The following is an 18,175-nucleotide window of genomic DNA, read 5'->3' as shown; positions in this document are numbered from 1 at the left end:
ATCAGTCCTTCCAATGAACACCCAGGACTGATCTCCTTTAGGATGGACTGGTTGGATCTCCTTGCAGTCCAAGGGACTCTCAAGAGTCTTCTCCAACACCACACTTCAAAAGCATCAATTCTCTGGCGCTCAGCTTTCTTCACAGTCCAACTTTCACATCCATACATGAACACTGGAAAAACCATAGCCTTGACTAGACGGATGTTTGTTGGCAAAGGAATGTCTCTGCTTTTCAATATGTTATCTAGGTTGGTCATAACTTTCCTTCCAAAGAGTTTTAATTTTATGGCTGCAATCACCATCTGCAGTGATTTTGGAGCCCAAAAAATAAAGTCTGACACTGTTCCACTGTTTCCCTATTCTCTATTTGCCATGAAGTGATGGGACCAGATGCCATGATCTTAGTTTTCTGAATATTGAGTTTTAAGCCAACTTTTTCACTCTCCTCTTTCACTTTCATCAAGAGGCTCTTCAGTTCTTCTTTGCTTTCTGCCATAGGGTGGTGTCATCTGCATATCTGAGGTTATTGATATTTCTTCCAGCAGTCTTGATTCCAGCTTGTGCTTCCTCCAGCCTAGCATTTCTCATGATGTACTCTGTATATAAGTTAAATAAGCAGGGTGACAATATACAGCCTTGACGTTCTCCTTTCCTGATTTGGAACCAATCTGTTGTTCCATGTCCAGTTCTAACTGTTGCTCCCTGACCTGCATATAGGTTTCTCAAGAGGCAGGTCAGGTGGTCTGGTATTCCCATCTCTTTCAGAATTTTCCACAGTTTATTGTGATCCACACAGTCAAAGGCTTTGGCATAGTCAATAAAGCAGATAGAGATGTTTTTCTGGAACTCTCTTGCTTTTTCCATGATCCAGCGGATGTTGGCAATTTGATCTCTGGTTCCTCTGCCTTTCCTAAAACCAGCTTGAACATCTGGAAGTTCATGGTTCACGTATTGCTGAAGCCTGGCTTGGAGAATTTTGAGCATTACTTTACTAGTGTGTGAGATGAGTGCAACTGTGCAATAGTTTGAGCATTCTTTGGCATTGCTTTTCTTTGGGATTGGAATGAAAACTGACCTTTTCCAGTCCTCTGGCCACTGCTGAGTTTTCCAAATTTGCTGGCATATTGAGTGCAGCATTTTCACAGCATCATCTTCCAGGATTTGAAATAGCTCTACTGGAATTCCATCACCTCCACTAGCTTTGTTCGTAGTGATGCTTTCTAAGGCCCACTTGACTTCACATTCCAGGATGTCTGGTTCTAGGTAAGTGATCACACCAACGTGATTATCTTGGTCGTGAAAATCTTTTTTGGGGCCACCATCAATCATTAGAGAAATGCAAATCAAAACCACCATGAGATACCACCCCATGTTAACTAAGATGGTTACTATTCAAAAAAGCAGAAAATAAAGTGTTGATGAGGATGCAGAGAAATTGGAACCCTTGTACACTGTTGGTGGAAATGTAAAATGGTGCCACTATGGAAAATAGTATGGTGGCTCCTCCAAAAATTAAAAATAGAGAACTACTATATCATCCAGCAATTCCACTTGTGAGTACGTACCCAAGAGAATTGAAAGAAGGGTCTCAAAGAGATTATTTATACATTCATGTTCATAGCAGCATTATTCACAATAGCCATAGATGGAAGCAAACCGAGTATCTACTGACAGACCAATGGGTAAACAAAATATGGTATATACATACAGTCGGATATTCAGTTCAGTTCGGTTCAGGCGCTCAGTCGTGTCCGACTCTTTGCGACCCCATGAATCGCAGCACACCAGGCCTCCCTGTCCATCACCAACTCCCGGAGTTCACTCAGACTCACGTCCATCGAGTCAGTGATGCCATCCAGCCATCTCATCCTCTGTCATCCCCTTCTCCTCCTACCCCCAATCCCTCCCAGCATCAGAGTCTTTTCCAGTGAGTCAACTCTTCACATGAGGTGGCCAAAGTACTGGAGTTTCAGCTTCAGCATCATTCCTTCCAAAGAAATCCCAGGGCTGATCTCCTTCAGAATGGACTGGTTGGATCTCCTTGTAGTCCAAGGGACTCTCAAGAGTCTTCTCCAACACCACACTTCAAAAGCATCAATTCTCTGGTGCTCAGCTTTCTTCACAGTCCAACTTTCACATCCATACATGAACACTGGAAAAACCATAGCCTTGACTAGATGGACCTTTGTTGGCAAAATAATGTCTCTGCTTTTGAATATGCTATCTAGGTTGGACATAACTTGAAGGAAATTCTGACACATGCTACAACATGGATGAACCTTGAAGTGAGTGAAGTAAGTCAGAAACAAAAGGATAGTGTATCATTTCACTTATATGAGGTACCTAGAGTAGTCAAATTCATAGAGCAGACAGTAGAATTGGCAGTTGCCAGGGGCTGGGGGCTGAGGACAATGGGAGCTTTTGTTGAATGGGTACAGAGTTTCAGTTTTGACAGATGGAAAACATTCAGGAGATGAATGGTGAGGGGGCTTGCACAACAGTGTGAATACACTTAAAGCCACAGAGATGTACACTTAAAAGTTATTAAAATGGTAAATTTTATATGTTTTTGACTTTAATTTTAAAATGAATCTTTAAAAAGGTATTTTAAATATATAAACAGAATTTTTCGTTTTTTTTTTATTCAGAGGCTCAGTCAGGTACTCAGTTCATTCAAATTGGAAAGAGAATGCTATTCATGCATGTTAAAAGTGACCCTTAACAGTTCCTTAAAATGTAGCCCTCTTGGTAATCTACAGGCTTCCCTGGTGGCTCAGATGGTAAAGGATCTGCCTACAATGCAGGAGATTCCTGAGTTTGATCCCTGAGTGGGGAAGATACCCTGGAGAAGAAAATGGCTACCCATTTCAGTATTCTTGCCTGGAGAATTCCCATGGACAGAGGAGCCTGGTGGCCTATAGTCCATGGGGTCACAAAGAGTCGAACACAGCTGAGCAACTAACACTTTTACTTTTTCACTTTCTCGGTCAGCTGAAGGCTGCTGAGAAATTCTATCAGACTGACGGCCATGGTCTTGCCCACAGCAGGGCGGGTAACCCTGCAAACCACTGGTTGAGATCTTTAGGACCTGGTCCAGAGTTTATTTTGCACAGACCAATGTTAACATCAGCAGGGATGTGCCACATGGCCTCCTCTGTCAGAAATACAGCTTGAGAAATCTGATCCAGCACTCAAACTAGACTTTCTCTCATTAAAGAAGCCTCAGGCACCAGCTCTGTAGTTAAGATTGCAAGGGCTTTTTTATTCTCAACCAAGCTGTAATTTGGAATCCTGTCTCTGACCCACATGTCATTACCTCACAAAACCCTACATCCTCCAAACCCTACCAAAGTCACTTTCAGGTTTAAATTCTGTACTGAGGGAATCCTCAGGTCATGGTGATTCTAATTGCTAAAAAGGCAGCTTTCATGTTTTTTAGCTTTAAATACTTTTTCCTATCAGGTTGGAATTTCACTGTCATTGGGATCCTTCGTTACAGCAAGAAATGACCTTGCCTTAGACTTGTGCTTATATTGTGCTACTGTATATTCTCTCTCATCATAAAGCTTGATGTTTCCTGTACAATTCTTCAATGAGTCTTCATTTTATCTTTTATTTTAAATTTTTATTTATTTATGTATTTTGCCACGCCAAGCGGCTGTGGGATCTTAGTCCCCTAACCAGGGATCGAAACCTGGCCCTTGGCAGTGAAAGCCTGGAGTCCTAACCACTGGACAGCCAGGGAATTCCTAGTGAGTCTTCATTTTAAAGGGAAATTATTTTGTTTTCATGCCACTTTCTCTTTGGGTAACTAGAAAGTTATCTTAGAGGCCAAAATGTTGAATAATTAACATAAGTGACTTTGAAGTAATTTATAAAAACACATATCATATTCAACCATAGTTGTGTTTAAAAGTTAAATGAAGAAAAAACTCGAATATAAAAAAACAAACACAGATCATGTTTTCATTGTGTCTGCACTTTTAACCTTGCATTCTCAGGCTTTGCTTCTAGAATCGAAGGGGCACACCCGCTGCCCGTTTACCACCCTGGAACTCATTGACTGCAAGATGGATCTGTGGTCTCTGGGGAGGCTTGGGCAGGCTTTGCATCTCAGCAGTCTGCATGTTCTTGTCCTCGACTACTGCAGGTAAGGCTGGAATGCAGATCCTTCAAAGTTCCCCATGCCTACTCCTGCCCCCGCTGGCAGCTGGGGGAGACAAAGGCAGGGGAGGGAAATGCCCTAGTTCCTTGTATCTAATCAAGTCATTGCTGCAAAGGACACCCTAAAACTTCCTTAGAGTTCATGTTCCTAGTAAATGTTAGGGTTCTCAAAAAGAGTCTCTAGTCATTTGTTTATTCTTTCAACAAACATTTGTCGAAGGCTAGTTTGTCCAAGGCATGGTGTTTGTTGCTAAGGAAGATATAAGTGTACTTAAGGCACTGCCACTGTCCAAGGGAGTCCTCAGTGTACAGAGGGAGGAGACACGCTCTTGATTATGTAAAGCACAAGGCGGAAAGTCTGAATATCACAAAAGTTGTTGATATACATTTTAGCAGTAGTTTGGATAAGGGGAATTGCAGTTCCATAGACATGGTCAGTGTTCACTAGGAGAGAAGGTGGGAGGAAAGGTATGGTGCCAGACGAGAGCAGAGCAAGTCCTTCAGAGGGCTGGGCTCCGAGTGGTCAGGGGAGGTCAAAGTCAATAATACTAATAATGACAATATTTGCTAATGGTTATTACTGCCTGCCAAGCACAGGACGTGGATTTTCTCATTACAGTAGATATGTATCAATATATACCATTACATAGAGATGTATGATTATAATGATAGATGTGTACTCTTTCTAACCCTTAACTATAGGTAAGGAAAAACTCAGGGGGATTAACTGGCTTGTTCAAGGCCATTTGGTTCTTAGGGATGGAGACTAGATGTGAATTCAGGTGTCTGATTCAGAGTCCACCTTTGATCAATGATACTAGATTGCTGGGGTCTTAATTTACAATCCATAAAAGATTTCAAACTGCTTATGTGATCTGGGGTCGGTTGTGCCACCTCTCTGATCTATGAGCTGATCTCTTCCACTTCCCAAGTCTATGGTTCTGTGACTCTTGCCATGGAGCCAAGTGGTGCCCAGTACTCAAAAGGCCAGTGGGCTGCGAAGTCATGCCTGAGAAGTGGTAGCTCAGTGACACAAAGACCCCATTAAAGGACTGGGATCTTATTAGGGCCCCGGTGGTGACAGAAAACAAGTCCATCAGCACAAGCTGGGGAAAGTCAATATTCTGTGGAGATTCTCTGCGTTTCTGAAATGCTGGGAGGAGCCTTATGCTGTTACTTCAGTCATGTCTGACTCTGTGCCAACCTACAGACTGAAGCCTGCCAAGGCTTCTCTGTCCGTGGGATTCTCCAGGCAAGAATACTGGAGTGGGCTACCATGCCCTCCTCCAGGGGACCTTCCTGACCCAGGGATCGAACCTGCATCTCTTATGCCTCCTGCATTGTAGGCGGATTCTTTACCACTGAGCCACCAGGAGCCTTAGGGTCTCTTAATTCAGGGCAGCAGAAGGACAGGGTCCTCAGGACACCATGCAGTGATTCAGGAGCAGCCACAGAGTTCCCAAAATGGACCGAGTAGAACCAACCCCACTGCTAGGAGACCCTCTAGACTCCAATTGCTGTGCTGGACCCAGAGACCTGCACTGCGGGGAAGAAAGAAGGAATTCCCATCTTTAAGAAACAGCTTGTTTTAATTGTCAGTGGAAATACTGCTGCTGCTGACACCTAGAGCTGTCAGGGTTGGGTAGCTGGGAGTCTGCACTGAGACCTCAACATGGGCAGATTGCAGGTCACTGCCCTCTGGGGACTGGAGCTCTGTCCTCAGCGTCTTGCCTGATAGACTATGAAGTCCAGCAGGCAGAACGCCCCTGTCTCTCATACACAGCTGTGTCCCCTCAGCCACTGTGGTCCTCAATAATTACTTGTTGAATACATTTATAAATTTTAAAGATATTTCTGTCAATACTGTTTGCTTCATTTTATTTTTTTTAATTTTTATTTATTTTTATTTTTGGCTGCGCTAGGTCTTTGTTTCTTTTGTGAGGGCTTTCTCTAGTTGTGGAGAGCAGGGGCTACTTTTCGTTGATGGGCATGGGCTTCTCATCATGGTGGCTGCAGAGCATGGGCTCTGCGCGTGTGGGCTTCACTAGTTGTGGTACACAGGCTTAGTTGTTCTGTGGCATGTGGAATCTTTCTGGACCGGGGATCGAACCCATGTCCCCTGCATTGGCAGGTGGATTCTTATCCACTGTGCCACCAGGGAGTATGTATGAGTTTAGTTGTTCAGTCGTGTCTGACGCTCTGTGATCCCATGGACTATAGCCTGCCAGGCTCCTCTGTCCATGGGATACTCCAGGCAAGAATACTGGAGTGGGTTGCCATGCTCTCCAACAGGGGATCTTCCCAGCCCAGGGATCCAACCCAGGTCTCCCATGTTGCAGGCAGATTCTTAACCATCTGAGCCACCTGGGAAGCCCTGTACCACCAGGCAAGTTCTCACTTTATTTTAAAGTTCAAGCCTTGACTTTGCAAATTCCCCAAACATGTTGCTGGGCCTCAGTTTCTTGATCTAATCCCTACCTACCCGCAGAGGCTGTTGCTGGCATGAATGAGATGATGGGTGTGATTTCACTTTGAAACTCTAGGGATTGTGCAGATTAAGGCAAGAGGACCTCAGGGCCAAGGAGGGCTGAGAGATTTAACTTTACTGAACCTGCTGTGGACATGGCTTAAGAGGATTCTCCTTACAGAGTCCTGGTACCACTGAGTCTTCCCAGACTGCCAACTGGGCCACCTCTCTCATCTTCAGGATTCACAACTTGCTCTCCATCTGCTCCCTTGAATGGGTACTTCAAACAGTCCTCTGCTCTCTTTGCCCAGGAGGCAGACTCCGGGTCCCCTTTCCTCCACATGCAGGCTGCCTCCCTCAATCATCCCAGCTGAACCCCACAGCCAGCCCTAGCCCTGGAAGCCTAAACTGAGGACCAGCAAAAGTGCTGCTCACTGCCTTGGAAGTACTTAACATTAATAATCCAATGGGTAGCATAAATTTTAAAGTTCCTATCATTTCTTTTTAGATTTACACATGAAGAAATTGAGAGTATTTTCTCAGGCCTGGAGAACAACCAAAGGCTTCAGAGCCTCAGTCTGCGCTACTGTGGTCTGGGGCCACAGAATGGACCGAGGCTGGGCTCCATCGTATGCCACAGTGCCATTCGGTGAGAGGGTCCCCTGCTCCCCGCCACCCCCGCCCCGTCACATCTTGACACTGTTGTGTCTTGAGTTATATAAACACTTACTTACAGAGCCTGCTAGCCCATGAGTTCTTAGATTTTTTATTATGTTTCTCATCATGTTTTCCTCCTTTAGTTATTTTGTTTTTCTTTTCTTAATTATAATAGAAAGATCCTTTAGTTATATTTGAGAATCAAGGGTGTTGTGCTAAATGCCTGTTTTGGACAGCTGATGCGGTTACTAGGTCTATTTTTTATGACATGGTCTATTATTATTTATTATGATTATTTATGTATTATTTTGTAACTAGGTCTATTATTTTATGAGGTGAAGACCTCAAATCTAAATGTGACAGAGCGGAAAAAATATCAAATTAACAGCGTATTTCGCCCCTTCCCCAGTGAGCTGCACCTCGGTGGCAATTACTTGCAATGTTCTGGAGCTCTGGGTCTCCTCAGACCCCTGGCAGAGTATGCAGAGATGCAGGGGAAAGACCAACTGGCCATTTCCTCACCAGACACCAGGAGCCCCCCTCCGCTGCTCCAAGGTAAGCTGTGGGAAACTTGGTCCTAGGCTCGTTCACTAAGTCGCTAAGTCGCTTCAGTCGTGTCCGACTCTGCCCGACCCCACAGGCGGCAGCCCACCAGGCTCCCCCGTCCCTGGGATTCTCCTAGGCTCATTGGGGCCGCCTAAAAGACAGAACCTTTGTTTTGCAATTAAAGGTGACCTTCCCAGTGATTCATGGAGATTCTTCTTCCTGAGAATGTGTGGGGACAGAATAACAGGTCCCCAAAGATGTCTTTGTCCTAATCTTCAGATCCTGTGACTATCTTTGCTCACATGGCAAAAAGATCGTTGTAAGAGGGAGGCAGGCAGTTAGAGTCAGAGAGAAGGAAGTGTGACAATGGAAGGAGAGGTTGGAGTGACGTGAGGTAGTGTTCATAAGCCATGGTGGCCTGTAGGAGCTAAAAGAGATGAGGAAACAAGTTCTTTTCAGAGCCTCCAAAAGGAATGCGGGTCCACTGACACCTTGACTTTTGCCTATAGGAGCCATTTTGGACTCTGACCCCCAGAACTGTAAAATGATACACGTGTACCATTTTAAGCCACTAAGTTTGTGGTCATCTGTTACAACTGCTTTGGTTCCTGATAAGAGCTCTCTTCCTGGCCAGCTGATGGCCCCGCTCTTGCTTTGTCCTCACAGGGCCTTTCCTAGGTGTGTGAAGGCAGACAGAGCAAGCTCTCTGGTTTCTGACAAGAGCACTAATCTTGGGCTTCCTTGGTGGCCCAGTGGTTAAGAATCCACCTGCCAATGCGGGAGACATGGAAAGATTCCACATGCTGCAGGGCAACTGAGCCCACAAGCTGCAATTAATGAAGCCCGTGTGCTCTAGAGTCTATGCTCCAAAGCAAGAGAAGCCACCATGATGAGAAGCCAAAGCACTGCAACTAGAGAGTAGCCCCCGCTCTCTGCAACTAGAGAAGACCTGTGCACAAACCCAGTCCATGGAGTTCTCCAGGCCAGAATACTGGAGTGGGTAGCCTTTCCCTTCTCCAGGGGATCTTCCCAACCCAGGGATCAAGCACAGGTCTTCCGCATTGCAGGCAGATTCTTTACGAGCTAAGCCATAAGGGAAGAACACTGAAGACCCAGCACAGCCAAAAATAGAGAGAGAGACCCCAGAGTTCCCTTACTGTTTCACCTTGTGGGATTATAGCAAGAAGACAGCCATCTGTGGACCAGGATGCAGGCTCTCACCAGACACTGAATCTGCTGGTACCTGGATCTTGGACTTCCCAGCCTCTTCTGAACTGTGAAAAACAATTATTGTTTATAAGCCACCCAGTCTATGGTGTTTTGTTATAACAGCCCAAACACATTAAGACAAAGAGTACACACAAACTTCCCAGTAGCAACGTTTGTGGGAATGTGGATGGTTTCTTAAAATGTCCAGATTCTCACCTTTCATAATGACCTAGTACCTGTGGTTGGTATCATTGGTCACAATCATCATTCTACTTTGTGAAAGAAAGGCACACCTGTCCCCCATCAAGTATCTGAGCAGAGTATCTCCCCTAGGGTTCAGAAACAAAGAGATAGTTCAAAATATGAGTGTGTTTAAAAAAAAAATGAATGACTCTAATAACTCGGCAATAAATCATGTTTTACAGGTCACATGGCTTTGAATTTTTGCTTTTAACAAAATTGAAGGAGGAATTAAGTTATAAATAGATCATTAAAAAAAATTTTTTTTAATAAAAAAAAATAAAATAAAATTCTGTGTTGCCATGATGATACCTGGTTCCACCTGAACTTAACTTTTCTCAAACTTTGAACTAACCAGTGCATTTTTCTCAAGGAAATGTTTTTCTTAAACTATGTTAATGAACTATGTATTTACCCTAGATTCTGTCTTTCTTTAAATTGGTTCCAGTTCCGGTTGGCCTAAGACTCAGAAATGACATTACAAACCAGTATGTTTTACTCATGCAAATGTTATTTTAAGCCATGTTAATGAGACTATGTCTTTGCTTGGAAAACTGCCTTTCTTCAAGATTCATGTCAATTGTTTTATGATCCAGGACAACTCACCTTGTGCCAATGTTATCTCAAAATGTATGTTGAGGTGAGGGGCCTGGTGCCAGTCTCTGAGTTTTGAGATATTTCCTTTCTCTAATTAGCAGCCTGCTAGTAGGTATATAACTTCCTACTAAAGACTAGCAGGAGGGTACTACTTCTGCCCCCTTTTGACGTCTATGTTGGAAGCTTTCTCTACCTCTTTTATACTTTAATAAAACTTTATTACACACACACACACAAATTTTTTTTTGGTCAATCACTATATAGTTTTTAGCCCATAACTCAGGAGTTCAAGGGCTTCCCTGATGGCTCAGCAGGTAAAGAATTCCCCTGCAATGCAGGAGACACAGGGGACACAGGTTCCATCCCTTGGTTGAGAAGATCACCTGGAGGAGGGAAATGGCAACCCACTCCAGTATGCTTGCCTGAAAAACCCTGTGGACAGAGGAGCCTGATGGGCTACAGTCCATGGGGTTGCAAAGAGTCAGAAATGACTGAGCAATTGGCACACACACAGGAGTTCAAAGAATTGAATAATACTGCTGTGATAAAACTCCTGGGATTTATTTGAATTTTAGATGCTGCTGCTAAGTCACTTGAGTCGTGTCCGACTCTGTGCGACCCCATCCCTGGGCTCCCCCGTCCCTGGGATTCTCCAGGCAAGAACACTGGAGTGGGGTGCCATTTCCTTTTCCAATGCATGAAAGGGAAAAGTGAAAGTGAAGTCGCTCAGTCGTGTCTGACTCTTTGCGACCCCATGGACTGCAGCCTACCAGGCTCCTCCATCCATGGGATTTTCCAGGCAAGAGTACTGGAGTGGGGTGCCATTAATTAATTATAAGTATGTTCCATGCAATGTTTGGGATACACTTAAAATGATTATTCTTTGTTTATCTGACATTTAAATTGAACTGGGTGTCCTGTATTTGGAGGACAAGAGAGAGTAAACCTGCTGAAGCTATTATCCCATTCCCATCCATATGAATAAGATTTCTCAGCAGTTACGACTATAGCAATAAAAAAGAGAAAAAGCACTGATGCTGCAGTCTGCTTCATTTTAGCAGTGATATTCTTTAATAAATACATGAATTAATTATAAAAATAAATAAAATAGCACCATCCATCTCTTTGGGAGAGGTGGTCAATAAAATTTTATTTTTGTATTTAATTAGGATTTATCAAAATATATAAAATATATTGTATTCATCAATTGCATATGTCTAAACATTGAGTAATAACTACAGAAGACTTTTTAATACTTTAGAGGCTTATGATTGCAACAAATTTTTAAAATTTAAATACTTGTAAGTGAAGCATTTTTTTTTACAGAGAAGTATTATAGGATGACCCATAAATGACTTTCAAATATAAAATTCTATAGAGTTATTAAAATGAAAATACTAGTAAAAACACAGGAAAAAAGGGAATCATGTAAAGTGATTCAGTTACATATACATATATAACTTTTTTCAGATTTTTTTCCCTTATAGGTCATTATAAAATATTATTATAGTTTCCTATACTATACAGGAGGTCCTTGTTGGTTATCTATTTTATATATAGCAGTGTGTATATCAGAGAAGGCAATGGCACCCCACTCCAGTACTCTTGCCTGGAAAATTCCATGGATGGGGGAGCCTAGTAGGCTGCAGTCCATGGGATCGCTAAGAGTTGGACATGACTGAGCGACTTCACTTTCACTTTTCCCTTTCATGCATTGGAGAAGGAAATGGCACCCCACTCCAGTGTTCTTGCCTGGAGAATCCCAGGGACGGGGGAGCCTGGTGGGCTGCCATCTATGGGGTCGCACAGAGTCGGACACGACAGAAGCGACTTAGCAGCAGCAGCAGCAGCAGTGTGTATATGTTAATCCCAAACTCCTAATTTATCCCTCTCCTCACCCTAGATTTTATTTTTAAATGTCAATATTTTCTATATGTTAGAAATTTCATCCTTTGAAATTTTAAAACTTATGATGAACAAGTGTAGATACCAAACTAAAAAGTTACAAGATTGTTTATAGCTTTTCCATTTCCCTCTAGGATGTTATTGAAGGCAAAAATGTCTTGAGGCCAATGCTTCGTAAGGCCCAAATGTTTGATTTCCTTTCCTGCTCTGTGAGCTACCCCCAGGCTCCTAGTAGCTTCTTGCCAGAGGTGGGCACAGAAGCTTTCCGCTGCCGACCACCAAGGAGGCCTGAATGCCTCACTATCCAATGACAAGTTTGCTTTCTTAATTACTTGTTACAATGTATAAAATGCAATTTTGGGAATAACGCTCCTTCCTTCCTTTATCATATGTGTGTGTGTGTGTGTTTACCTGTGTCTTTCCTTACACACATGTTAGAGCATAAAACAAAGATCCCTGCCCCGAGGAGAGGGCTGGGAACACAGTATGCTTGTGTACGTGTGTCTGTGTGAGTGGTGGGGGGAGTCAGACAACTTTTAAAAAGCATAACAAATATATACCAGCTATAGTTTACTATAAGATGATAACTGCTATGGAAAAAAGGAAAAAACAATCAAGGTAAGTAAGTTTGGGAACCTGGGGAAGGAAAAAATGGTTGGGGTGTGATTTTATTTTATTTTTATCCTCAAATACAAATAGCTTTATAGTTTGCTAATACACACACACACACACTTTCGGGTGCAAATATAGCAATACGGAAAATTCTTAGAAGTAGAATTATAGGGCCAAAAGGCATGTGAATTTAGTGACTTTATTTTTATCTTAGCATTTATTTATTTGGCTGTGCTGGGTCTTAGTTGCAGAACTCAGGATCTTTGTTGCATGATCTTTCATTGTGTCACATGGGCTTCAGAGTGCGTGGGCTCAGTAGTTGTAACACAGGAGCTTAGTTAACCCCTGGCATGTGGGATCTTAGTTTCCTGACCAGGAATCGAACCGGCATCATCTGCGTTGCAAGGCAGATTCTTAACCCCTGGACTACCAGGGAAGTCCCTAGAGTGACTTTAAATAGACGGTTGAGTATAGTCTTCCTTGAAGAGGTGGCATTTGTGAACAGACACAGGAGGGGAGGGAGCAAGCCTGAAGATAAATGAGGAGTGTTCCAGCAACACCCCAAGGCCAGCACACAAGGAGCAGCAAGTGCCTTGGCAGTACCAGGGGCCAGGAGTCACGTGCCTTCCTTGTTAGCTAGGAAAGCACAGAGGAATCAGGACTTAGGTTTGAGAAGGACCACTCAGTCTGTGTGGCAAACAGACTCAGTGTGGTTGGGGGGCACAGAGACCTTCTGGGAGGCTGTTGTCACTCAGATGAGCGGTGGTGGTGAGAGGTGAGAGGGTTCCACCCAGGTGAGACGAGGATGGCAGCAGAGGACGCTCTATATCTACACTGCTTCCTGGTCGATGGGATGTGGGGTGTGAGAGAGAGGGAAAGAAGGGTCCAGAGTGACCCTAGTGTGATAATATATCAGAATGTATACTTATTTATTTTATAATTGTATCTATTTATTTATTTTTATTTTTGACTGTGCCAGGTCTCTGCTGCTGCATGTAGGCTTTCTCTAGTTGCAGCAAGCGTGGTTACTCTCTAGTTGCAGCGGTGGCTTCTCTTGAGAAGTTGTGGAGCTCTAGGGTGCTCAGGCTCAGTAGTTGTAGTGCATGGGCTTAGTTTCTCCACGGCATGTGGAATCTTTCTGGACCAGGAATCGAACCTGTGTCCCTGGCTTTGGAAGGTGGATTCTTAACTACTGGGCCACTAGGGTTGTCTCCAATATATGTATTTAAATGTGCCAAAAATGTGTTCTTCTCTGTTAAGTTCTTACTAATTCCTGAGAATGGAGCCACTGGTATAGAGGGCAACTGTGGAACTGAAAGAAGGGTTTACACACGGCCCTCAGGTTGGTTCTTCAGGTGCTGCCTGGCTGCATGCTTTCTTCAAGCCTTTGAGGGGAGAAACATGAAAAAGACAAGACAGAAGTGAAGTCAGTGGGTCAGATAATTCTCTTTTATGAGAAATACCTCTGCCCAAAGTACACATAAAATGAAGGCAATAAATGATATTAGAGAGTGTCAAAAATGCATGCATGCAACTTTGAATTATTATTTTTTTTAATCTTTTAATTTTTTTCATACAGCCAGACAGAGAGGAAGTTCACCTCTGAACCAGATTGCAGAGTCATCCAGGGCTGTAACAGTGAAACCTACCTCAGGGAAGAGGAGAAAAAAAGGTATTTTTGGTTGTTTAAACTGTTCCTCTTACTTCTTTCATCTTGTAAATCACTTCCTCCTTTCATAGGCTGTGTGTAATTACTAAAGTAATTACCCCAAACAGAGAGAAAAACTCAAGTGGAGAAAAAGACTCAGTGTCTGATGGCTTCATATAAACCTAGTACTGAACAGCTTAGCCATACCCACGGGAACTATAACCACCAGAGGAATATGACTCTGCCACATTCAACAAATCCAAAAAAAAAAACACAATTACAGGAATACTCTGCAATAAACAGAAGGCCTGATAAATTCAGCTTGGAAACTCTTTTCCTCTGCTCATTCCTTAGAAGTAGAAATGGAGCATATATCTTGAGAAAACCATAATCCAAAAAGACACATGCACCCCAATGTTTATTGCAGTGCTGTTTGCAATAGCCAGGACATGGACGCAACCTAGATGTCTGTCGACAGATGAATGGATAAAGAAGCTGTCATACATATACACAATGGAATATTACTCGGCCATAAAAAGGAACAAATTTGAGTCAGTTGTAGTGAGGTGGATGAACCTAGAGCCTTTTATCCAAAGTGAAGTAAGTCAGAAAGAGAAAAGCAAATATTGTGTATTAACACACACGCACACACACATGTATATGGAATCTAGAAAAACAGTCTGCTGGACATAGCAGGAGAAGGCGTGGATAGGGCAAATTGAGAGTAGCATTGACATATATACACTGTCATGTGAAGACTAGACAACTAGCAGGAAGCTGCTGATTAACACAGGGAGCCCAGCCTGGCACTCTGTGACGACCTAGAGGGATGGGATGAGGGGAGGAGGGAGACTCAAGAGAGAGGGAACATATGTAAAATCATGACTGATTCGAATTGCTGCACATCAGAGACCATCACAACATTGTAAAGCAGTTATGCTCCAGTTAAAAAAAGGTAGAAACAGGGTAATTTAGAGGGAATTTTAAGAAGTCACCAGCTCCATAACCTCTGCGCAAGATTAAACTAAGAGAGAAGCTGTCCAAGTATTAAAGGTTTGCACTAAATGGTAGGGAACCAGGATTCCGTTCCCAGTACTCTCCCTGATGGTCTCAGCCTCCTGTTTTGCAAGTCAAGGACTTGTGCTCACAGCTTCCTAAATTCCACTCCAGCTTTAACACTTTGAAGTTACGAAGATACAGCACAAGATGATTGATCACTGGATGTGTCATGAGCAGTCTTGGGGAAATTCCTCGTGGAGGCAAACCTAACTTTCTGTTATTCTGTTTTAGTCCACTTTGTTGTTGTTTTGTAATTTGTGGTAGTAGGCCCTTATAATGAAGCTTTTCACCCTTTGGCTTTCTCGTCCCCAATTTTAATCTGTTCTTTTTTTCTGTCCTTGAATTATTCTTGTTTCTTTTCTGTGAAATCTCAGTGAATTTGAAAAAAAATATAATTCAGTGATCTAAAAAAGCCAGATGAAAAGGTAAAGTGAGAACATTTATCAGGCTCTGGCTCTGTTGTCTGATGTGAATACAGTCTTTCTGCTGAATAGTGACTCAACAGTCCTATTCCCTCAGATGTCATCCAGCCCAGTGTAAGGACTGTCCTCTGTACGGCGACCTGGCTTGGACACACTGATCCTCCTCATCCCCAGAGGAACCCCAGCCAACTCCTCTGAGAGCATTCTTGGCTGAAAATATTCCCAAATGGCAACTGTCTAAAATAAACGATAACCAAGTATGGTGCTCCTCCTCCTCCTCTTCCTCCTTCCTCTTTCCCCCTTTAGTAGATTTTCCAAAATCCACTAGCACTATTTAAAAAAAATTTTTTTTAATTAAAAAACAATGCAGGACTTCCCTGGCAGCTCACAGGGGTAAAGAATCCACCTGCCAATACAGGAGACGTGGGTTCAATCCCTGATCCGGGAAGATCCCATATTCGGAGAAAGAACTAAACCTGTGCACCACAGCTACTGAGCCTGTGCTTTGGAGCCCGGGAACCACAACTGAAGCCCTCGCGTTCTATGGCCCATGCTCTGCGACAAGAGAAGCTCCGGCAATGAGAAGCCCATGCGCCGAAACTAGGGAGTAGCCTCCGCTCACCAGAACTAGAGAAAAGCCCATACAGCAGGGATGAAGACTCAGCACAGACATAAATAAATAAATTTCAAAAAGTAAAAAAAAAAAAAAGCAATGCAAGCCACAAGCCTATAATCTTAGCTGGAACAAGAGTACATGGGAGGGTAGACATGGCAAGAGGGGTGGGTCACATTAAGGAGGATTGCATGCCAGGCCAAGAGTTTGGACTTAACCCAATTGACAATGGGAGCATTAAAGTCTTTTGTCTCCCAAGGAATTCTGTGCCTGGAATCAATAGAAACCACTTTGTATCTAATATTTATTTACTTTCTAGCCTCTTGTCAAAGTAGAGCATTTTCATACTATTCAGACTTCACAAAGCAAATTTAAAAACAGCTTCCTACACTGGATAATAACTTTCACAGTCATAAGGTGTTTATTTGTCTGAGGATGAGGTTGGTCTTTGGTAGAAGAGTTTTACATGTTTCAAAATAAGAGTCAGATAGAGCTGATTTACATCAACCTCCTGGGTGAGGAGTCCAGATGGTTTCCATTTGGTCCCAATTGGAAACAGCCAAACTATTTTTATGCTCGCCCCTTTGTGGACACGAGGCTTTTGGTCTGCTGCTTGGAAAGTTGAACTCTACTATACGAGTCAATACCCCTATTCAGAAGCCTGACACCCTTTCTATTCCTTCCAAATGAATGATTACAGGAACTTGACAACATCAGCACTCACGAGGGTGAGGTCTGGCTTGGCCTGCCCTAGTCACACGCTTGTCAGGTCCATAAGGAGCCAGAGGATGGCTGAACGCTGAAAATCACTGAGAGGTCATCAGAAATAGTCATCTGCAGATAAGACAGCTCCCTGTGCCCCATTCAGCTTGACTTGTCATGTCACCTCAAGGCCCTCAAAGTTCAGAAGACCCAGCAAGGACTTAGGAGCACTCTGTCCCCTGGGTCTGCTCCATTTCCCCGCCCAAGCCCCACACCATAGTTTCCAGGATTGTCTTAACTCTCAAGGATTTAGAACTGGGAGCCCCAAACATATGGCTTAGATGTGTGCAGGGAGCAAAATCTGACACATGCTCAGTCCCCAAGCTTGCATGTGCTTTCAGTTGTATCCGATTCTTTGGGCCCCTGTGGACTGAAGCCTACCAGGCTCCTCTATCCATGAAATTTTCCAGGCAAGAATACTGGAGTAGGTTGCCATTTTCTATTCCAGACAGACCCTTGCTACAGTACTAAAGTCACTCAGGTGGCAAATTCACTTCCCCAAATAAACCATTCGTGTTTATATCATTGCCACAACCATAGGAATGCTAGTGGCTTTAAGGAATGCAAGGGTCAAGTTCAAAAGTCAAGATGTAATCTTCAAAACAGCTTTATTAGTTCCAAGTCAGGAAATTACTGGTTATAATCCAGAAATTGTTTTACTCAAGATTTTATCCTGAGTGATAGCTAGACAATGGAATCTTTGTGGACAGGTTCCAAGGTCCAAGGTGTGAATCACCCAACACTAATTACACTTTGCTTCCTTAAGTCCTGCAATCAATAGGATTTATATTCTGGCTGATAAACCTCTGGTAATCACACAGAAAATCACACATGCTCCTTGTTGATGGAAATAAGCTGTTTTAATAAGTTTAAAAAGACAAAAGCCAACTTCAAGAAGAAGGTCCTACTGGGACCTGGCATCCACAGATGAACATTGAGTAATGGTTCGCATTCTGATGCCCACCGGAATGTGTCATACCCATCTGTTGGTCTCAGAAAAGGCTAGATGGGAATTTCTGGCTCCATAAAAATTTACACTTGATCTTTGGATGTGGGTTCATATGGGAAACAGCTCTGTCTGGAAGGAATGGGGCTTCCCAGGTGGGGCTAGTGGTAAAGACCCTGCCTGCCAATGCAGGAGGAGAAAGAGACACAGGTTTGATCCCTGGGTGGGGAAGATGCCCTGGTGGAGGGCATGGAAGCCCACTCTAGTATTCTTGCCTGGATAATTCCACAGACAGAGGAGCCTGGCAGGCTACAGTCCACAGGGTCAC

General features: G+C 43.4%; 1 protein-coding gene across 7 annotated transcripts in view; it reads left to right on the top strand.

Moving 5' to 3' along the window:
• Positions 1 to 18,175, top strand: part of LOC102389985 — a 59,467-nt gene that overhangs the window by 11,936 nt on the left and 29,356 nt on the right. For all 7 annotated transcript variants that reach the window (XM_006078031.4, XM_025290758.3, XM_044946442.2 and 4 more), the window contains 4 exons: positions 4,002 to 4,150; positions 7,140 to 7,280; positions 7,698 to 7,843; positions 13,977 to 14,069. In XM_006078031.4, coding sequence (XP_006078093.3) covers positions 4,002 to 4,150; positions 7,140 to 7,280; positions 7,698 to 7,843; positions 13,977 to 14,069 — 529 coding nt within the window. The remainder of the gene's footprint in view (positions 1 to 4,001; positions 4,151 to 7,139; positions 7,281 to 7,697; positions 7,844 to 13,976; positions 14,070 to 18,175) is intronic.

The sequence above is a fragment of the Bubalus bubalis genome, chromosome 1 (assembly GCF_019923935.1).
Source record: "Bubalus bubalis isolate 160015118507 breed Murrah chromosome 1, NDDB_SH_1, whole genome shotgun sequence".
Lineage (NCBI taxonomy): Eukaryota > Metazoa > Chordata > Mammalia > Artiodactyla > Bovidae > Bubalus > Bubalus bubalis.
This window is presented reverse-complemented; position numbering and strand designations above follow the sequence as displayed.